General features: G+C 49.7%; 2 protein-coding genes across 2 annotated transcripts; both read right to left on the bottom strand.

Moving 5' to 3' along the window:
* Positions 1-249: 249 nt before the first annotated feature.
* Positions 250-13,078, bottom strand: SYCE1L (synaptonemal complex central element protein 1 like). Its single transcript, XM_065898403.1, has 12 exons — positions 13,053-13,078; positions 11,966-12,075; positions 6,693-6,755; positions 4,695-4,754; positions 4,429-4,503; positions 3,801-3,848; positions 3,481-3,535; positions 1,886-1,949; positions 973-1,042; positions 799-886; positions 506-584; positions 250-411 (listed from the first exon to the last, which is right to left on the bottom strand). The coding sequence occupies exons 1-12, from the start codon at positions 13,076-13,078 to the stop codon at positions 250-252; spliced, it is 900 nt and encodes a 299-aa protein (XP_065754475.1).
* Positions 13,079-13,261: 183 nt separating this feature from the next.
* Positions 13,262-20,802, bottom strand: MON1B (MON1 homolog B, secretory trafficking associated). The gene is made up of 4 exons (XM_065899524.1): positions 20,655-20,802; positions 17,115-17,934; positions 16,601-16,748; positions 13,262-13,471 (listed from the first exon to the last, which is right to left on the bottom strand). The coding sequence occupies exons 1-4, from the start codon at positions 20,800-20,802 to the stop codon at positions 13,262-13,264; spliced, it is 1,326 nt and encodes a 441-aa protein (XP_065755596.1).
* Between the last annotated feature and the right edge of the window lie 1,660 nt (positions 20,803-22,462).

The raw sequence follows: 22,462 nt of genomic DNA, 5'->3' as shown, positions 1-22,462 counted from the left end.
TGTCGGGGGCGTATACAGAGCTCCCGCGTCCTGAGCCGGCCAAGGGACTGGTGGGCAGAGTCCGGCGAGGCCCCGCCCAGACTTCCGGAACCACTCCCCCTTCTCCCGGAGAGAGGAAGGGCACGACCCCCACCCGCAATGACTCCTGTGGCACAGACTCAGCCGGGGAGCTGGAGGATGGTCCGCAAACGTCGCCTTTATTTCCGGGCGGCACTTGAAGGAAGGTGGGGCCGGGTGGGTCCTACTGGCCTAGGGGGGCGTCAGGGCCAGCTCCGCCGGCGGCGCCAGGTCGCCCTCGCCGGGGAGCTGGGGGCCGGCCTGCGGGAGCTGAGAGTCAGGCTTTGGGGCCCTGGCGCCCGCCCACGCTGGCCCGCGCCGCCCTTTCCCTGTCCCCACCGCCCCGAGGACGCCCTGCACCCGCACACCCCCCTCTCAGAGGGGCTCCGGATCCCAGATCCCGCCCGCTGTGTCTCGGCCCGTCTGGCCTCCATCCCGGGCTCTCTACCTCTCCGGCCCGGTCGTCTGGGGTGGTCTGAGTCTGGGCGGGGACCTGCCCCCCGAGTTTCTCCAGCTCCGCCTTCAGCCTGCGGAGAAGGGTCAGAGGGGAGGAGGAAGAGAGAGGGAGTGTGGAGGAGGCACAGGGAGGAAGCGACTGACACTCTGAGCCCTGAAGACAGCAGAGAAGCCCCGGCGGGAGGAGAGCCCAGCCCGCGGAGGCCCCGCCCTTCTGGGAGGGGCAGAAGGGGAGGTGTTGGCGGGGCGGACCTCGGGCCCCACCCCCGTCCTTTCCCCTCTTACCCGTCTTTCTCTGCCGAGGCGCTCTGGACCTCGGGCGGCGAGCGCAGCCGCCGCTCCACCGTCTCCAGCTTGGCCCGCGCCTGCCTCTCTGCGGGTGGGCGGGGCGTCATGGGCGGGGCCGGGAGCTCCCGCCTGCCGCCCCGGCTCCGACCCCACCCCGCGCAGGAGTCCCACCTTCGGTGAGCAGCTGCTCCTTGCTGCTCTGCAGGGCACGGATCTCCCAGGCCAGTCGCTGTTTCAGCATCTGTGAAGAGAGAGAGGAGCCCTGTCCGTCCAGCTGTCCTCCTGGCCCCTCCTCCTTCGCGCCTCTCGGGAAGTCCTTACTTGAATTAGGGCGTTCATTCATTCATTCAGCTCTCCGTGAATTCTGTGTGCAGCTTCTGCTGTGGCCGGGCGCTGGCATAGATGCTCTCCCCCTCAATCACTTCCCATGTCCCCGTGTACCTTAAACCTCATCTCTTCCCACTGTCTCATCCCCCAGCCTCACTGTTTGCTCTTCCTCAAATACCCCAGGCACAGTTCAGCCTCCCAGGGACATTGGCACTCAGATACCCGCATGGCTTCCTCACTTCCTTCGTGTCTGTGTTCAGATGACACCTGCTCAGACAGGACTTCCCCACTGGCGTTTACATTATCTACTTATTTTCTTGTTTAGAGTCTGGGTATGCATCTCCTTGCTCCTAACCAACTTGGGGACAGCAAAGACTTGGCCCCTTTGGAATGCTGTTGGACACATGCAGAGACATTGGTTGAACGAAGGAATGCCCTGAACATGTCTGTCTGGTTCGGAGTTCCCATTTGCCACTGCAGGATAAGTACTCTAGGCAAGCAGGAGGGAAGCACGATCAGCAATGGCTACTGCAAAACTCTGGGCAATGGATGCTGGGTGTGGCAGTGGGGGATGATGAGACGTGGCTGGGTTTAAGGTAGAGGCTGAAGGACTGAGTTGAGGCGGTGAGAGGAAGAAAGGAGTCAAGGACTACCCCTCGGCATTGGGCCTGAGCAGTAGGTGGACCCTGGGCTGATCAGCAGAGACACTGAAGCCAGGGGAGGAGTGGCTTTGGTTGAGGCAATGATAATGGCTCACGTGGAATTCCCAGGGGTCCTTGTGCTGGCCTGTCAAATCCTCCAGTCGTTCTTCCACGTGCAACCTAGGGGCCGACATCCAGGAATGAGAAAACACATGGTGGGACTGACACCCAACCTGGCCCAGTCCGGGGGTTTCTCATTCATAGGCCTTCAGATCTTTGCCTGGTGGTCCCTTGCTAGGAGCCCCTTTATGGGCTTTTTCCTCCAAGCCTTGCTTCCAACAGCACCACTTCCAACAAACTCTCCCTCATGCAAGCCCTACTCCCATTCCCCACACCGCGCCACCCCAGGCCCTAGACCCAGGGTTACCCCGGCTTCCTCTGTCCTTGACTCTCTGTGATCTGAGAGTTATGGATAGAAATTTGTTCCATGTGCTCCGCCAACATGTACTTCCTGGGAAAGGAAAGAGAACCCTCAGTTATATTCTCTGAATGAGCCCCCACTCCTTCCAGCAGGAGAGGGGCTGGGTGTCCTCATTCTCCTTTCCTCTGAGCAAATGTGAACCTTTATAGGCCTCTCTTGACACTATCACCCTGTCCATTCTGTCCCCCATCAAACCATGCCTTCCCAAGAAACCTTTGTGAAGGGTACAGTAGTTTAGTTTCATAAATTATAAAGTCCTAGATTGAGGCCTGGATCTGCTATTCCACTGTGATTTGGACAAGTTATTTAACCGCTCTGGGTCTCAGTTTCCTCATATGTAAAATGGTGGTACTGTCATTGCGAGGATTAGTTGATAAATGAACATAAACTGCTCATCAGACAGTGGTAGGTGTGGTGTGGTTAAGCATATATACACTTTAACTAACTAACAACAAGTTTTACCACATTATTAAAATCATGATGTGCCAGCATTTGAGACTTCTGGTCACAAGAATGTAAAGGTTCAAAGGATGGAGAGATAGATGGATAGATGGCTGGATGGACAGTGAACTGGATGGGTGAATGGTAGGCTGGAGAGATGATGTCTGGTTAGAGAAATGATGAGTGGAGGGGTGATGGAGGGATGGAGAAATAAAGGAAAGATTGTCAGAAGGATGGATAGCTGTCTGGATGGATGGCTGGGGAAAGAAATGAATGGTTAAATGGATGATTGGAAAGGTGGAGAGAAGATGAATGAATGATTGGATGGGTGAAAGATGATTAGATGGAAGGCTGGAGAGATAATGGCTGTCTGTCTGGATGAAGAGTTGGATAGTTGTACAGATGTATGTACGGATGAGTGGGACAGTGGGTGGATGGGTGGGTAGATGGATGGCTGGGTAAATGGGTGGCTGGGGTCATAAGTGAGTAGACAGATAAACAAATGAATGGATGGCAGAAGAACTGGCTAACCAATAGGGGAAGACTTAGAATAATACCAACGGATAAAATTTATTTGATAAAGAAACTAGCAATGAATGATTAAATGAGTTCATTTTAACACCACCACTTAATATTAATGATGAAAAGGGGTGTCTCTTGTCTAGCCACTCGATTTTATAGAAAGGGAAATTGAGGAGTGTGTGTCCAAGATTTATTTTCCCTAGCTCTTGCCCACTCCTCCCTCGGGCTGGGGAAAAAGGCGGGGAAGAGCTGGGCAGGACCTCTTACCTCTGAGCCTCACTTTCCTTCCTTTGGCAGTGCAGCTGGAGGGTCCTCAGTGCCTCTGTGGGAGGAGGAACCAAGGGGCTTTGTGAGAGCTCTTGAGAACTCAGGGCTGGGTAGAAGCAAGGGGCCTTGCCTCATGCTGGGCATTGGAGGGCACTGACTCAGTGCTTACTCCGAGTCAGATGGCAGCCAAGGGAGAGATCTGAGCAGAGAGGGGGCCACCCTGACTCAGATGTCAGGGGGATTCCTCTGGCTGTCTGAGAACTTCAGGCATTTGTGGGGTGACGTGGTAGAATAATGAGGACGAAGCAGCTGGTAAATACCTTGCTTTTTGCTCAAAACCTCCTCCAGGTGCACTTTCTCTCCATTCACTGGAAAACACAATGACACTTTGAGTCTCCAGGGGCCTCATCCTGTGCCCCGACTGCAACTTCATGCAAAGGGAAGGCCCAAGGTCACAAAGAAGATATGATACAGCCTCAGGGGAGGAGAGGTATCTCCTCACCAACCGTGCACCCATCTCCCGCTGGGGACCATCCTGGTCCAGGTTTTCCCGCTCGGGGCACACATTCCCTGTAAGTGCCGAAGTAGTGAAGGGCTGAAGGGCTCCCTTGTGTAGGATGCCTATGGTTTATACTGAGGGTAGAGATGATGAGAAATACAAAAGTACACCACATCAAGTAGAAATAAAGGCTGTGAAGAAATAAATCAAGCAGGGGAGTGAGAGAAGGTGGTGTTCTATTTTTAGAGGGGGCCATCAAGGTAGACCTGTTGGGGTGAAGTTTCAGCTGAGAGCTGAAAGGTGACTCGAGATAGCACGAGGCAATGTGGATTATGTAGGACGAGAACCTCTCAGGTGGACGGAACAGCCCTTGCAAAGACCCTGAGGTGTGCACAGGAATGTCAGCACTGGTCATGAGATCTCTGGGTCCCTCTTCTGGTCCCACTTACAGGAGTCCAGGTCCCTACGCAGGGCCTCCCAGAGAGCTTGGGCTTCTCCCAGTTCCTCGCTGGATTTCTTCTTTGCTGGGTCAAAAAAGGGAAGAAGAGACGGTGTGAGTGCAGCCACTAGCCTTGCTATTCTCTCACAGACCATGACACTGCGCACTCATCTTCAGGCAGCCCGGAGGGGCCTGGATCTCATAGATGAAGAAGTGGAGACTTTCAAAGCCCAGGTCCCTCTTGGGCAGCTGGCCGTCTAACGTCCCAGAGCTTACCTTGCTGAAGCTCATTAATCCGGTTAATCAGGTCTTCGACCTGTGGCTCCAGGCTTCCCTCTGCAGAAGGAAAGAAAGATTGAGCCAGAGAAGGCAGATGCCTGGCTGTCTAAGGCAGAAGGAGGGGGCGGGTGTTGCCACTCTGTCTCTGCTGCTATGGATCAGAATTATTGCGTGTGCGCTGTGTCCCAGGCTCTGTAAGAACCCCTTGCAGGGCTTGCATGCTGGGTGGGAGAGATGGACACTAAACAAAGATTCATGATGTCAATGCTGGTGGCAGGAAACGCCAGGAAGGGAAATAAAGTGAAGCAAGGGGCTGAAGAATGAAAGGGTAGAAGGTGCCTCTTGAGATGTGGAGAGGCCCCAAATGATGTGAAGGATGACAGCCCTGCAGTTCTGTGGGGTGGGGGACACGCCAGACAGAAGGACGATGAGTGCAAAGCCCCCGCAGTGGGGCTGAGTGAGGCACATGCCCAAAATATATGGCCAAGCGGTCTGCTGTGGCTCGTGTGGCTCTAGTGAGCTAGTGGAGAGTAGCTGGAGGCCAAGTGGGGAAGTGGGAGTGGCAGATCGCCCAGGGCCTCCTGGGATGTGGTAGAGGCTTCTACATGGAAATCTGAATGTGCTGGGAGACAAGGGAGACCCCCCTGCCCCCCCATGAAAAGGCTGGCGGGGTGGGTTGTCGCTTCTGTCCACCTGGACTCTGGTGCTGACCTCATATGAGGTATGGGGAAAATGTCATTTTGACAGCTATCAAGTTCTCCAATGACAGGGAGATCAACTGTCTCTTTAAGGCGTCATCGCTAACGTCTCACATTCCGAATTTCAGTGCTCCGTATGGGGAAGCCCTCCTCGTCTCTCTCTGGCTTCAAGGTTGGAAGCACAGGGTTGAGATAAAAATCTGCCCAACCCTCGCTGGGTCTCACTACCAGCCTGTGAGACACTCTGGAGTTAAGTTCAAGTTCTGGATTTCCAGAGGCCACTACCTTCATCTCCTGTGACTTCCGGGAGACTGAGTGCTCTCCGAGGTGCTGATTATGATACAAACCCCTGGGGTCTTTGTTTTACTGGAGACGGGCAGTCACTGCATTTTCAATCACGCAATTCCTCTACCTAAGTTTAGTCTAGGCAGCAGTTCCAATGTACTTTTGCATGTGGCCACAGAGTCAGGGGAAGGGGAGGTTCCCCTTTATTTGGAACAGACCAATGGATTGTAGTATTTTAAGCTGCTGATGGACTGGGGGGGATCCAACCTCAAACACGGCCAGAACTCTGCCCCAGCCCCGTTGTGGGTACTGGATGCTGGCTGGCTCCCAGTCTCCCATCAACAAGCAAAGCAAGGGGCAAAGCTGTTTGCATTGCCATTTGTATATTAAAAAGGAGGGCAAAGAATACACACCCAAGAATGTATGTTTTTTAATGTCTAGAAAAATACCTAAGAATTTAAAAATAGTTGCTGCTGGCAATGCGTCAGGGAAATGGATGGCTGGGGTGTGTGTGAGCGTGTGTGTGTGTGTTGAGCGTGTGTGTGTGTGTGCGCGCGTGTGTGTATGTGCGTGCATGCATATGAGTGTTGGAGGGTAGGGTTTTCCATCCCTTTATACTTCTTGAACTTTTTTTTTTTTTTTTTTTTTGGTGGTACGCGGGCCTCTCACTGTTGCGGCCTCTCCCGTTGCGGAGCACAGGCTCCGGACGCGCAGGCTCAGCGGCCATGGCTCACGGGCCCAGCCACTCCGCAGCATGTGGGATCTTCCCGGACCGGGGCACGAACCCGTGTCCCCTGCATCGGCAGGCGGACTCTCAACCACTGCGCCACCAGGGAAGCCCTACTTCTTGAATTTTGAAGTTGTGTTTTTGGTTTAAAGAATTAAATTGTATAAGAGGGAGAAAGTGCAACGGGATAATTTCCCAAGGTTGTGAGTTGAGAGGGTGGGTTTGAACCACATCTTCCTGACTCAAAACCTCAGGCTAAGCCTCAGACACGAGGAGGCACATGACCTTTCTGCAGCTTCTTCACCATTTCCAGCAACTCTTCAGTCTTCTTTGAAGCCTTGGTCTGACCTGTGGAGACAAAAATCAGAATTGCAGCACCCAGTGACAGTGAGAGGGGACTGAGGAGAGGTCCAAGCTAATCTGGGCAGGGAGGAAGAAAGCCTCACTGGGTTCTGAGGACACCCCTGGGCTGAACCAAAGATAGGCTGAGGGGCAGCTTTCCAGCCAGAGCAGGGTCCCTGCAGGACCCCTGTCCTTTTTTGTGTCTTTGGCTGCACCACACGGTTTGTGGAATTTTAGTTCCTTGACCAGGGATTGAACCCAGGCCCTTGGCAGTGAAAGCATGGAGTCCTAACCACTGGACCATCAAGGAACTCCCAGAACCCCGTCTTGTGTCTCTAGGGTTGATGGTGTGTGCTAGATGAATCAGGACCCCTAATGGCCGTTTCTTCCTGAGAGGTCAGAGAACACCACAGACATCCCTTTAATGAAATTCAGGTGTGAGAGAAGGGGATGCACTTTTGCTGCTACTGCTGTTCCAAATCAGTATGAAGTTTTAAGCAATGCAGTAGGACAGAACAATTTCATATGAATTTCTTTAAAATCAGTATAGGCCACAATTTGCAAATTCTTAAAGAACTGATGGGTCTAGGAAATGGTTTACTAATGGCTGCTAACATCCACGAAAGACAACTGAATATTATAAGCCTCCTGATGGAAGAACATAACACCACCTGTGAAGGATTCTGCTCCCCTCAATCCCAATCGAAAAAAAAAAAAAAAGGAAACGTCAACCTTTGTCACCTTTGCCAATGGGATAGGCAAAAACAGCATTTCATTTCAAACTTTCTGGTAGTAAATATTAAAAACTTCCTCAACTCCTCTGGATCAGAAATTCCACCTCTAGACATTTTAAGGAAATAATTAAGGATGGTGGGCAAGATCGTTCCATTGTTCATAATCTTAAAAGACGGAAGCAACTTACAGGTACCTTGGTTGACTACAGTACATTCAGAGGATAAAATTCTTTGCAGCCATTAAAACTCATGTTGCAAATCAGGGGTTCTTGGGGATTCCCTGGAGGTCCAGTGGTTGGGACTCAGCACTCTCGCTGCCGGGACCTGGGTTTGATCCCTGATCAGGAAACTAAGATCCCACGAGCCTCGGGGGAAAAAAACAATCAGGGCTTCTTGACCTAAGCTTATTAAATTTTGTTGAAATATTTGGTGGTATGTTCAGTTTCTTTACATCTTTTTGTCTTGTCTGAGATCTTTTACAAATTGGTATGTATTAATTTAATTTTGCATAAATCTCATTGCTTTTATCTGGTATCATTGGTTGGTATGTCTCCTCTGGAGACTTTTATGTTCTTTAAATATTGTTAATATTTGGGATGAAATAAAAAAATTAAATCTACTTTAATAATGAAGGGAGATATTTGTGGTTACTTGTTTTGTTTTTAATATTATGAAAATTTCCAAAGGCACATGGAAGTAGAGAGGATACCATGATGAACTCCAGTTTACTTTGTCCAGATCTGACAATCATTAATATTTGCTTCAGCCGAAAAACACATATTTGCTTCAGCTATGTTTTTCTTGTGCTAAAGTATTTTCAAGCAAGCCCCAGACTTCATGACATTTCATCCCTAGATACTTCATTGAGTCTCAACTAAAAAAAAAGAAAGTCTCAACTACTGGAAGACATTTTCTTAGATGACTCCAATCCTATAATCACACCGACAAGATTAGCAATCATCACTAATCATCGGATCATTTATATCATAAAATGCCCACAACATATGTGGTTTCCCCTGATTGTCTCCATATGTCTTTCACAGCTGGCTTGTTGAACCATTTCTGTGAAGGCTCCATCTGTGTTTTTCCTCTCCACTGCATTTATTTTTTTATTGCAGTATGGTTGATTTACAACGTTGTGTTAGTTTCAGGTGTACAGCAAAGTGAATCAGTTATACATATGCATATATCCACTTTTTTTTTTTAAAGATTCTTTTCCCATATAGGCCATTACAGAGTATAGAATAGAGTTTCCTGTGCTATATAGCAGGTTCTTATTAGTTATCTATTTTATATATAGTAGTGTGTATATGTCAACCCCTATCTCCCAGTTTATCCCTCCTCCCACCCTTATCCCCTGGTAACCATAAGTTTGTTTTCTACATCCATGACTCTACTTCTGTTTTGTAAATTTGTACCCATTTGTACCTTTTTTAAGATTCCACATATAAGCAACATCATACAATATTTGTCTTTCTGTGTCTGACTTACTCAGTCTCACAATCTCTAGGTCCATCCCTGTTGCTGCAAATGGCATTATTTTGTCCTTTTTTATGGCTGAGTAATATTCCATTTTATATATGTAACACATATTCTTTATCCATTCTTCTATTGATGGACATTTAGGTTGCTTCCATGTCCTAGCTATTGTAAATAGTGAACACTGGGGCACATGTATCTTTTAGAATTATGGTTTTCTCTGGTATATGCCCTCAGAATGGAGAAAATATTTGTAAATGAAACAACTGACAAGGGATTAATCTCCAAAATATACAAACAGCTCATGCAGCTCAATTAAAAAAAAAAAACAAAACACACAATCAAAAACGGGCAGAAGATCTAAATAGACATTTCTCCAAAGAAGACATACAGATGGCCAAAAAGCACATGAAGAGATGCTCAACATCACTATTAGAGAAATGCAAATCAAAACTATAATGACGTATCACCTCACACCAGTCAGAATGACCGTCATCCAAAAATCTACAAACAACAAATGCTGGAGAGAGGGTGTGGAGAAAAGGGAACCCTCCTGCACCGTTGGTGGGAATGTAAATTGGTATAGTCACTAAGGAGAACAGTATGGAGGTTCCTTAAAAAACTACAAATAGAACGACCATGTGATCCTCTCCACTGCATTGCTAATCCTAGTCACACAGTAAGATCATAGGTGATCAGTTAATCTTTCAAATAGTCCAGCTAACATCTTGACAAAAGTTTAAAAAAATCAATGTGACAGAGCTTCCCTGGTGGCGCAGTGGTTGAGAGTCCGCCTGCCGATGCAGGGGACACGGGTTCGTGGCCCGGTCCGGGAGGATCCCACATGCCGCGGAGCAGCTGGGCCCGTGAGCCATGGCCGCAGAGCCTGCGCGTCCAGAGCCTGTGCTCCGTAACGGGAGAGGCCACAACGGTGAGAGGGCCGTGTACCGCAAAAAAAAAAAAAAAAAATCAATGTGACAAAACAAAACAGCCTATAGAGCATGAACCCCTTTGAAACACTTTATTTTGAAATAATTTCAGATGTATTGAATACATAAAAGTTGTAGAAATAGGCCACAGGGTTATTTGCCCTTGTATCAGATTTCCCATTTGTGAGCATTACTGCACATAAATTGCAGGCATCATGACCCATTATTTCTTAATATTCCAGTATGTATTTCCTATTTAGAAGGGGACTCTACCAGGTAACTGCAGTATAACCATCAAAACAGAGATGTTAATATTGACCAATATTAATGTATGATCCTCAGATGCCATTCAGCATTTTTTCTCTTATATTTTAATATTATTTAGCACTACTTACATTTTCCTTTCTAAAAACTTACAAAAATGCTTCCACCTCTACACAGCCCCCAAAATCCAAGTCTCTTGTTGAGAGTCACCAGTTAGGCCTTTAGCCTTCAGACATTTTTCTAAGCAGCACACATAGCGCTGTAGTTGAACTGCCTCTTCTTTTTTTTTTTCTTTTTTTAATCCCAACTTTGCTTTTCTCTCATAAGAATGTGATCTCTTTTGAAGCTCACTCGCTGTTAATGAATCACCATCTTCTCTTTTTAAAATTAATTTTAATTAATTAAATTAAATGGGAATTTTTTTCCTGCCTCTTAAGAAAAAATGTCCACTATACAGGCATTCCATAATGCATGGATATACCTAAATTTAGTCATTTCGTGATTGCGCCTGTGTTTTGCTTCCATCAACAACATTCCAATGACCCTGCTTGGTCCACACATCTGTGTATTCTAAGATTACCAAGCATGGTGACTGAAGATATGAAAATACCAGATATATTTTTCTGAAGCCAATTTTGATGGGTTAGAAATGGTAACTTGATATGCTTTTCAACTTTCTCCATTGCTGGCGAAGTTGATCAAAACTTCCTTTTTAAAAAAAAATTGATAATAATAGTCTTTTTCTTTTTTTAAAGCACAGTGGCAGCTATACTAAGTGCTTAATAAGGAAGATTTATTGGCAAGTCTTATTTCTTGTTGAAAGCTTGCACTCAATGTGAGGCCAAAATCTAAGAGAGCTCTCAGTGTTAGCTATTTCATTATTCACGCAGTAAAAAAATTACTGAGCACCTACTATATGCCAAGCAGGCATTGTTTCAGGTGCTGGGGAAACGGCAATAATTGGTCTGTTCTCATGAAGCTCACATCCTAAGACAGACAATATACAAGTGCATAATTATTGTCATCTGCATAGATATATCTGGAAAGATGCAATCCAATGTGCTTGTTAATATGATGGTTTAGAGTGTGTAGGAAAGGTGGTCAGAGATCAATGAAAGGAGGGCCGAGAGTCGAAACAGTTGATACAGAGTGATGGGTACAAGGGCATTCATCATGCTATTTCCTGTGCTTTGGTACATTTTGAAACTTTCTGTAATTAAAAAAAAATGCTAGTGGCTAACAGGGGATCATTGTCTTGGGAGATTTTCTTCTTTTGGCTAGACCTAAATTTCTAACTCCCTCTAGGAAAATTTTGGCTTTCCTCTCACTGGGGTGTGTGATGTCAATATCAACAAAATGCCCTGGAGAATTTTCTCCAAAGAAGCCGTCTGTGAGAGTGGCCATTCACAATTAAGATTTAAGAGTCCATGCAAAGTGTGATGTGGGCTGGGTGTGAACTCATGATATTGGGGAATTACTGTTGATTTTCTTAGCTATGGCAGCAGCTGAGTGGGTTCTGTGAGACCACCCACCCCTCTTTTGTTTGACGAGATGCATACTGAAGTATTCAGTCTATTGTTTACTTTAAAATACGTAAGCAATATAGCCAATAAAGTTGACAGCAATTAATCGACCTGCTGAGAATATACATGTTATTTATCTGCACTTTGTTGAAGAGCTTTTTTTTGTTTTTATAAAAGGCTTACAATTTTTCTGCTTTAAGTACTGCTCTCAATATTTCATTATTGTAAGGGCACGAAGCCTCCCTTCCTTCTACCCTGGCCACCAGAGGCCCACTTGCCCTCAATACCTTCTGCCTCCTCAAGGACTACCGGTGGCGCCGCTTTGGAAGGGTCCAACTTCCCCGCCATTTTCCAACGCTCGCACGACTGGCGCGCCTGCGCTTGGGACGATGATTGACTTAAAAAAAAAAAAAAATCACGCGAGGGCGTATAGGCTGTGCAGAGCGCACGCGTCCAGTGCGTGTCTGTGCGTCAGTTGACCAGGGTGAGGAGCGATGGGCTTTCAGCTCCCGGGAGGGGACAGCCCAGAGCCCCCGAGCGACAGTTGGCCCGCACGCGTGCACCACGAGGCCTGCAACTCCAGGTTAGAGAAAAGAAGGGCAAAACTAGGGTCTTGGTCGTTGGCGAGTGAGCGCTGCGTGCACGCATGGAAATTATAGGCAGGTCTCGCCATCTCCCTCTCTAAGATGCTTGTGTTGTGCAGGTTGTGCAAGTCTGGGACAAATGTCCATACGCTGTGTGGTGGTACGCAAGCGTTGAGTCCCTTTTCGTTCACGAATCCTCACTTAACAGCCTATGAGAGGTTAGGTATCTCCATTTCACGAGTGAGTAGAATGGGCCGTGGAAGGTAAGTGGATCTATGTAAAAATTCTGGATCTCAGCCACCATGTGAAGTCAGGTGCTTTGCCCCGGGTTACACAGACAGGTAGACGCTGGAGGCCATCTTCTCAATATTAGCAGCAGCCAGCACTGATGGGGGTCATTTTTGACTGGGTAAAGATGAAGTACATGAAGCACAAAGGAATGTCCTTATGGGGGTCGGTTTTAGGCTTTTTATATGCAGTTTTTTTCTGTAAAATATCTTCAGGCCGTTTCTGGGCACAGGCTGGTCCTGCATTCCAATTCCAGAACCCCCGTGGGCCACCCAAGGAGACCCTGGCCAGCCCTGGACCCTCAGGGCTGAGATCTCAGTGGGGGAGGCAAACCCCTGATGCAGGACGGAGGGTGTGGTGCCCAGGACTGGAGGAGACGGTCCCTGACAGAGGCTGTAACATCATCCAAGTGGAGGTGTGGCAGAGGGAGGGGAAGAGGGAGTCCTAAGGATTTCCCCAGCGGTGGAGGGGCAGAAGGGGGCTGGGGAAGCAGCCTGCTCACCTGTGTGCAGTCACACTGCCACCCATCGCTCATGTGTGGGCAGCCCCCCAGATCTCGCTCCATTGCCCGGGGAGACAGAGACCAGTCACAGACACCACCACCGGCAACCCCCCCCTCCCCCCCGCCCCGGCCCATTTCCAGGGTGGAGACAGGAAGTAAAAGCCAAAGGTGGTGGTTCCCCACACAGCACAGTCTGGGAGCTCCGCCTCTCAAGGTCCAGTAAACAGGCCATTATGGGAAGCTTGGTCCGCGGAGGCAGCTGGGGCTGCTGGGGGCGTGGAGTACTTGGGTGGGTAACGAATGAACAGACGATCCTCCTCTTTCTTCACCCAACGCAGGAGTTTGGTCACTACGAGGATGGCACCTGCCTTGGTCACCAGGGGGCTGAGGCAGGTGTACAGCTCAAATTTGGAGGTCACCTGGGGGTTTGAGAGGAGACAGGGTCAGCCGTGCCCGGTGCTGTCCACCCCACCCTAGCCCCATACCTGTCCCGTTTGGAAGGTGCACCTGGCAGCAGCTCCTCCTTGGTGCTGCCTGGTCAGTGGGCTAAAGTGGGTAAGCTGATGCTATCGTATCATGAGTGGGCCAAGGGATCAGCGAGATCTAGTGGCTTCAGCTGGGTGATGCTGGCTCTGTGTGTGCGTATGTACACTCTCTGGACCTCAGTTTACTCGTGTGCACTGGGGATGGTGACAACAATGCTTAACGTTTAATGAGCAATGGTTGTATACAAAGTCCTGTTCTAAGCTCCACACACCTGTTTTTATCATCTGTAGCCTGGGCATAATAGGAGGATTAACGCAATTTAATCTTCCTTCCAACCTGAGAGGCTTAACCTGACCAGGTCACCAGCACCTTTCCACATCACCTCTCTCTGCTCTCCCCCTCGCTCTCTCTGGTCCAGCCACTCTAGCCTCTCCTTGCTGTTCCTCAAACATAACCAGGCTCAGCCTCACCTCATGGCATTTGCACAGTCCTTTCCCTCTGCCAGGTGTACTGTTCCTGGAGATACCCACACGACCTGGGACCTCCCCTCCCAAATGACATGACAGTGGATGTCATTTCCTGACCACCCGATTTAAAATCCTGGGCCTACCAGATCTTGTTTTTGAAATACCGTCCTCCACTGAAAGGTACAAGGGCTCATTGGACAGATGGCCAGTTTCAGGACTGGCACAGAGAAAATACAAAATGAGCTTGGACTGTCTTCTTGTGCCAGAAAGTTAGAAGTGCTTAAGCGGTCATGCAGACGTGTCAAAAAGACACAGGGGCCAGTCTGGCTAAATCATGGCTCTGCTGGCTAACTCAGACAATTTGAGCACAAAAATAAATGAAAGGAAAAGACTTCAGCCCACTGAATTCAAGAAAATTCCATACTATAAAATTCAAAATTCAACAAATAAATAGGAGCAGGGAAAGTTCTTCCATGCAGTAGAATCTCAACCAATAAATGAAGTTATGATGGAGTTAGAAAAGTAACCATCTGGTAAATACTGGAGAAACAACTGTCAAAGGCAAAAATCATTAATGGATATTAAAATTAGGGGATGAAAATACGGTAAAAAAAGAGAACACTGACATAATCACCACAAGATATTTACTAATTACAAAGGGCAAAAACACCTAACTTTAAAGTGGAGAAACCTAGCAGCTACCACCTTAATGAAGCGACAGAAGTTAACATCATCAATGGGATACAGTGACATTGCGGTCCTCCTGATATGAAGCAGAAAAGGACGCAACATCACTTCTGTGATACACTTGCCCAAAATGCATGACCTCAATTTAGTCTTGATAAAATATTAGAAAAACCCAAGTTGAGGGATATTCTACAAACTAACTGGCTGGTACTTTCTAAAACTGCCCAAGTCATAAAAGACAAAAAAAAGACTGAGGAAATGTTCCAGAATAAAAGAGGCTAGGGAGACACAATAAACAAATCTAATATGTGATCCTGGACTGGATTCTGGACCAGTAAAAGGACATTAGTGGGACAAGTGGTGAAGTCTGAATGAGGTCTGTGGATAAGATGTGATTGTACTGATGTTAATTCCCTGATTTAATGGGTTCCTGTGGTTATGTTAACATCTGGAGAAACTACGTGAAGGACCTATTTAAAGTAACTTTTTGCAACTTCTTTGTAAGTCTAAAATTGCTTGAAAATGAAAGCTAAAGAAATTTTATTTGATTAAATAAAATTCTCAGCCTAGAACAATGCCTGATACATAACAGGCATGCAAATAAATGATTTAATAAATATGCACTAAATAGCAGAATCTAGGGGAAAGTGCCATTTCCAGTGGAGTCACGTGACCAAACTCCCTGAAGCTGACCTTGAATAGACCCATAGGAAGTGAGGACAGGAGCCCTGAAGAGACCCCAGGGAAGGATACCCCAGGTGGAAGGCACAGCAGGGGACCAAGCCTGTAGTGTTCAAGACTGCTGGGAACTCATGGAGTCAAAGCTCAACCGGTACCTGCAGACATGTGGGCGGGGCTCATGGGAAATCGGCGAGCACAGTGATGGTGGATAACGGGGCCTCTTGAAAGTCAAAGACACTCTACTGGTGGCTAACCAGGAGACATTCTACTGTAGACTGGTGGTTTGTCTACAAGTGTCAATGCATGTGTCTAAAAAGAAGAAAACTTAATTTCTGTTTTATGTGAAGAACAAATTCAGATTTGGCACTTTTGTGTTTTAAGTGCCTAAGAATGGAAAGAGATAATTAAAGAGTATTTAAGAAATTTAAGATCATGAACTGGGAGAGTCCTAGGCATAACTGCTAAGAATCTTGGAAACAGAAAAAGAAGTTGAGTGTCTGTCATGCAGTTTCCTTAAGCTACAGTGAACACCATCTTCTCTCTGGAAGGAGACAGAAACGAGGAGCAACTGTGCATGGTAATTTTCACTAAATTCTTCTAAGAATATTTACCTTGTTTACAACTGGATTCATTTATTCCTTCTAGTATTGACTGGAATACTCCAGTCAGATACAGGAATTTTTTGTGTAAGTGTAATTTCAAAAATTTCCACATGATGGCAGAAGATCCTAATATCTGGAAACACGTTATTGAATGAAATTCAGAAAACTTTGTATTTCAATTTTACCTGAAATAGTATGCGTCTTTTCATATTTCTGCTAGCAATTTTCACACTTGTATTGTCTGATAGAGACAGTTATTGCTACTTAGAACATTTTAAATGTTTTCAGTAATTTTAAAATTTTAAAAATAAATTTGTTTTTCCAGAAAAAAACCCAAAAAACCACCAGACTCTCTACTGGTTGTTTCTCTGGTATTTACCAGATGGTTACTGTTGACCGAGGGAACGGTCAACAGAATGGTGGGACTAAAGGTTCTGGACACTGCAACTGCTGGGTTTCACAGACACACGGAGTGGGGCCAGGACACTTCTGGAGGCAGAACCGCAGCCCAGGCCAAGTCGTGGTGCACTTGAAGGAGGCTGTCACAGCTGGAGGGGATACAGGGGAGGGAAAGAAGGCTTGAAGTGGGGCAGTTAACTCCTTCAGAGACCCCCACTCAACTCACCCAGGCCAGCAGCGTCTCCTTCTCAGCCACGTGGTAAATGAGGCGCAGGGGCCGGGAGGTGTTGTGGAGGCGCGCATGCAGGCGGTGGTACAGGTCAGACAGGCGCTGTCGCTCCTCCTGTCTGCTGTATGGGGCCTCCAGCTCTGGGCTGCAGTGATGGACGGAGGTGGGGGACAAGGTCAGTCTTGGGCTTTCTTGGCTGGCCTATCTCCCCTCAGTCTAGGGAGTTCAGTTAAGTTAGGAGCTGAGCCTCCCCCATTAGACTGGAGGCTTCACAGGGCCTAAGCTCCCCATCAAACTCGGGGATTCCTTGAGTCCTGGGGCCCTCCTCTCCATTAGAACAGGGGAATTCTCGAGGTTGGTGGCTGAACCTCCCGCATCGGGCAGGCCCATTCTATTGCATCTCTCTAGAGCATGGCTGGCTGTCTCCCCAGACTCACGTCTATGAGTTGCCGAACCTTCCAGTTAGATAAGCCTTCCCACCGGGCCACTTGCTCGCAGGGTAGGGGCCCACCTGGTAAACTGGGGCAGCTGGCGGTGATGGTCGGGGATGTCCAGCGGCTTATAGAGGAAGTGCCGGAGGCCGGCGGCCTCCACAGCCTGCACACTGTAGGCCGAGGCACCGGCCGATGGGGTGTTGGAGAAGCTGGCAGCCTCCCTGAGGGTGCGCATGGCCCCAAGGGAGTGCATGCCGTCCTCGACCAGGCGCCGGCAGGTGGCCATGTCGTGGAAGGCCTCGGGGTCGGTGCCGAGCAGCAACAGGCAGACTGGCATGGCGTCCAGGCGGGCCACGTAGGCGTAAAAGAAACCATCGGGATTGAAGCGGGGCAGGCACACAGGCGCCCAGGCCTCGCCCGCCGCAAAGGCCGGTGCCCCCACCCAGTCCAGCAGCAACTGCAGGTCGGCTGGGTCCAGCCGGCACTCGGCCAGCACGGTCCGCTCCTGGGCTGCTGTCACCAGGCGGCCGCCAACCGCCAGCACCGAGAGGGCCAGGCCAGGCGCCGTGCAACGTCGGAGCAGCGCACCCAGCGCATCCCGCAGTGGGCGAGCGAGAGGGACGCAGCGCACGGCGCCCAGCAGCAGGGCACCCGGGTCCCGCTCCACACTGTCCAGAAGCCGGTCTAGAGTGCGCTCCGAGCCGGCCAGCAGGCGGCGGAGGTCGTAGTTCTGCTTGCGCGCGAAGATGCGGGCCACGCTGGCACGCGTCAGGGTGCTCACGATCTGTGCGTGCACGGCCATAAGCTCCCCCCGCAGCTGTGCCGCTGACTGAGGCGTCCTTGACACGGCCACCAGCAGCAGTGGGCCCTGCTGCAGGAACACCAGCTTGTGGTCCTCTGGGGGAGGGAAGGGGCAGGGGGTAGAGATGCGTCAGTGGTGACAAGACGGGCTCAGGTGGGGCTCTTCCACCCTTCCCCAGAAGGCATACACTCCTGGTCCAAGCCCACACGGTCACTCTAGGGACACAGCACTAAGGTAAGGACAAACTGGGGGAGTTTGGACATTTGCAGAGACACGACGGGATGGTCAGGGAATCAGGCACACAGCATGGGGTGAGGAAGATGCGGCAAGGACTAACAGAGCTAGAAAGGCGCCAACTCAGCCAAACAGCCCCCAAACTCACCCTCTTAGGCAAGAAGGAAATATCCAGCCAGTTACTTAGATCCCAGCGAGTTAATCACTCAGAACCCAGCAGGGCCAACAGACAGACACACGCCTGGCCAGCCTCCACACACACTGACTCACTCCTAACTAGCTGGATAGTCCCCCAGGCAGCCAGCCAGACAGAAAGACCTACTGCCGGACAGACAGCCACAGTCCCAGTCACCGTCACCTGTTCTGCCTCCTGCCCCTTTGCTCACCAGCATAGATGGCGCGAATGGCATCTCCTGCACTCTGCACAAAGGACACGAGAGCTGTCATCACACCCATGGTAGTTGACAATGCCTCCACGCTACCATACCGCGAGTAGATGGGCTTGCCAGCCTCACTCAGCACAAACACGTGCTTCCGCTTGCTGCGCCAGTCCTCGTCACTGGGGTCCCCACCCTGGCCCCCTGAGCCACTCTCAGGGCCGCCCACGGGACTGTTCTCAGAGGCTGCCGGACCCCAGAACCCATAGGTGCATGATGGAGCCTCGGACTGGAGCAGCAGGCTGGGTGGCTGGTCCTTGGTCTCGGATCCTGAAAGGGAGCCCCTGGTGAGTCATCTGCCTGTGGACTCCCATTAACCCCATGTGCCCACAGACCAACCAAATCCCTACCAGCCCTGCAATGACCCCCTGCTGCTGACACAGACCTCCAGGTGTCTCCTCTGCCCCTCAATGACATCCACTAACACTTAGGTTTCAACGATCCCCCTAAAACTCCAATAATCCCATCTCACTGTCATTACTGAACCCTTTATATCCCTACAGACTAATTATTCCCCTTTCAATGACTGCCATTCCGAAGTCTTCAAAGCACTCCACTGCCTCTGAATGATTATCAATATCTTCCTCTTCAATGATTCCCCCATTAATCTCGGACCTCTCATTTATTTTCCTGGTGTCTACTCACCCCTCAATAGCTACCATTATATCTATTACCATCTGTGTCTTTGAATGTGCCCCTCACCACCCTAACCCCTTATATATTCTCACTGATGTCCACTGGTCCTAATGACCCCATTGACTCTCCCAGTCTTGGTGGTGACCACTAATCCAAATTCTGCCATGATTAGCCACTAACATCTGGATCTTTAGGACTCTCCTCACCCCCATTCATTCCCACTGCTGTTCACTAACATTCCAATGACCCCACATTAACATCACTAATACCTGGGTCGTCAATGACCTTCAATGACTGCCCCGACCCACAATTTAATCTACTCCATGTCCACTGCATTCCCAAGAATGACCACCGTTAACCTCTACTAACATCCAAGACTTCCAGTGACCTCCACTGACTCCCCTGACTTTTATTCTCATTGATATGACTTCCCTTTATTCTCACTGTTATCCACTCCCCTCCCTACAATAACCACCATAACATCCACTAACACACAGGACTTTAATGACCTCTGTTGCCCTTCACCATGACCATCATTAACATTCACCAATGAAATCCACAATTTCATTGCCCTCTACTGACTACCCTCCCATTTATTTTAGTTGATGTCCACTGATCCCCAGTGACAGCCAGTGTTATCCACTGGCAAACTACGTATCAATACTTTTCTCATAAAATCCCAATGACCTCATATTCCCTCATTTTCTCATTGACAGTCCCCAAGTACCTACTCCCAACACTTGCCAACAAGCTCTCAAAGACGCCCTCCCCCCACAATTACTGATTTTCAGTGAAGTGTACTGATCCTTCCCAATGACCGCATTAACATCCACTAATTCCAAAGTGGTCAATGAGCACTCATTCCGCAATGACTTCCGCTGATCCTCCACTCTATACCTTTACACGTACATCAGAGTCTTCAAAGATCTTCCTACTGGTCCTCTGACTCCCCAAATAATTTCACTGATGTCCACTGTCTCCCCATCAATGATCATCATTAACGTCCACAAAGATCTGGTTCCTTAAAGACGCCCTCCAACAACTCCCATCAACTCCTCAATGAGGTAACTACTCTGAGCGCCCACTGGCCCCCACTGATCCCCTTTCCCACCTCAGTGATTTAAAGACCCCAAAGGGGTCAAAGGGGGACTGACTTCTAAATAGTCCTCCTTTGACCGTATTAACATTTTTTTGGTCATTCACTGACCTTAACATCCTCAATCCCTAGTGCCCCTCTCTAACCCCAACGGATCCCTTTCTGATTCTTCCATTACCTAAATTCATACCAACTCCCCAGTGAACATCCATTGACGCCCATTCATTTCTTTTTCACTCCTCAATGATTTAAACTACAACCTGAGTACACAATGACTTCCCACTGACCCAAGCTATGGTTTAAACTACTTCCCCGAGTCCCAAAAGGCTCCCCTCTGGTCCCCCTTGGACCTCCCCCAACAATAACACCCACTAGGGATTCCTTCCAAGACCCCAGTGAAGGGAATGCATACCTGTTTTTTCCACGCTCGCATCTCCAGTACCGGGTAGGTCCCTGCAAATCCCTCCACCGTCTCTAGCCTCCCCACTGGGGAACCGCATCTCCTCCAAGTCCTCCGCGTCCCCGGGGGCTGGGGCAGCAGTGCCTCCTCCGGCCTCCATCTGCACATCCCTGTGGGGGAGGGGAATGGAAAGTGACCCGCAGCAAAAGAAACTTCGTAAAAGCTGTTACTGAACCTGGCCCCCTTGTACACACTCCTGGGGCTCGTTTCCCCTCGCGTTTCAACAGGATGAGACATTCAAAAACACGACCACATACTTGCAACCTCCAACACTTTCCGAAAAGTGAGGCTCTACCGAGCCTCTGGAAATAAAGATATACAAACACCTGTTTTAACTCCGTATCTCAATTGGCCAGGTACCATTACTTCCCGCAGCCGCGGAAGCATCACACTTCCGGATGTGGCCGCTCTCTTGCCACACTTCCGGGTGCGACGCGGCTCTGAAGACACTTCCGGTTGCGGACCTTCATTCGCTCGCCGGGCGCCGGACCCCTCTCTCCCGCCGCCCAGTTGTGTTCCCTCACCGTAGAGAAGGAGCGCGCCACTCCCGGATCTACGTCGGATCTGGCCCGGAACCCAGAGCCCCTTCTGCCCTCGTTCCCACCGCACCCGCACCAGCGGCTAACAGGGCCGAGTCCGGGCCATTTCTCGTACCCAAGGTTGCCGGCGTGAGGGGAGCGCGGATCACGTTCAGCCAATCCGGAGTACGGAGGGTGGCACTGCCTCCTTTATGGCCCAATCAAGCGAAGCCGTTCCGCCGCTTTCCGTCGGCTTCGTATCTCTACCAATACTGTGCGTCCGATTGCTATTGCACCCGCCGATCCCTTGACTGACGTCTCTCTGGACCCAATCGAAGATTCGAGCCTATTCCTCTCTTCACTGGAGGAGGTTCGCAGCCTAGGTCATGATAGATGCCCGTGCCTGGTCTATAGACGTGCTCGCCAGAACTGAGGCAACTTCACCCTCATTTATCCACCAGGAAAGGCAGGGGCGTGAGGGTGGAGTGGAGTCTGACAGAGAGAAAATGATTGACGGACGGACAGTCGCCGCTTCCAATCGGAGTGCCGTGCGCAGGCTGGTCAGCCTATGGGACTCAGCTTCTGAGGCGAGAGGCGGGCCTCTCAGATGTAGGAAGTATTCGTGGGTGTCTGGGTATTCAGGCAGGCGAAGGGCTTAGCGGCCTCTGGAAAAAGGCAAGCGCGAGCCGTGGACATGCTCATGGCGCAGAGGGGTGAGTTTGCAAAGGCAATGTGTAGGCTGATCAGGGCCTGCCCAGACCGGCAAAAGGCCGAGCTGACCTCACTTCCGAAGATAGGGCTCTGTGGGCGGAGCCATGCAGATTAGGAGCCCATGCCTAACTGGGGTGCTTGTGGGCGAGGCTTTGGGAGCCTTCTGAGACCTCGTTGGTTGGGGAAAATGCCCCTTCGGCCTCTGAGCGCCACCACTGGCTGGACGAGGGTAGGGCAAGATGCCCGCCGCTGGGATCCGTCCCCTGGAGGGTGTCTAAGCTAGCTTAGAGGAGTGCGCGGTCCGGATGATCCGATCTTCTTTTCCTGGGCTGCAACCAGGCGGTCCTAGCCGACAAATTTAGTGTGAGCGTGAGCGCAGATGTAGACAGTCCTGCTCTGGATTCTCCTTCTTTGCTCTGAATGTCTCTGCCCGCGACTCCTTGTCTCTGAGCCTCTTTCTCTCTCTGTGTCTGGATGTCTCTTTGCGTCTGCATCTCTGTCTCTCTTCCGATGTTTATGTCTCCGTGTGTC

This window comes from Phocoena phocoena, chromosome 20 (assembly GCF_963924675.1).
Source record: "Phocoena phocoena chromosome 20, mPhoPho1.1, whole genome shotgun sequence".
NCBI classification, from domain to species: domain Eukaryota; kingdom Metazoa; phylum Chordata; class Mammalia; order Artiodactyla; family Phocoenidae; genus Phocoena; species Phocoena phocoena.
The sequence above is the reverse complement of the archived record's forward strand: the minus strand, read 5'-3'. Positions and strand labels throughout refer to the sequence as shown.

Coding starts and splice junctions, on each gene's coding strand:
- MON1B (XM_065899524.1), bottom strand. CDS start 20,802: ATGGAGGCCGGAGGAGGCACTGCTGCCCCAGCCCCCGGGGACGCGGAG. Junction 17,935..20,654: donor TGCGAGCGTGGAAAAAACAG/GTATGCATTCCC, acceptor TCCCTCCCCCAG/AGGACCACAAGCTGGTGTTC. Junction 16,749..17,114: donor CAGCTGCCCCAGTTTACCAG/GTGGGCCCCTAC, acceptor CCATCACTGCAG/CCCAGAGCTGGAGGCCCCAT.
- SYCE1L (XM_065898403.1), bottom strand. CDS start 13,078: ATGGGTGGCAGTGTGACTGCACACAG. Junction 4,755..6,692: donor GGTGAAGAAGCTGCAGAAAG/GTCATGTGCCTC, acceptor TTCCTTCTGCAG/AGGGAAGCCTGGAGCCACAG. Junction 3,536..3,800: donor GGTTTTGAGCAAAAAGCAAG/GTATTTACCAGC, acceptor CTCCTCCCACAG/AGGCACTGAGGACCCTCCAG.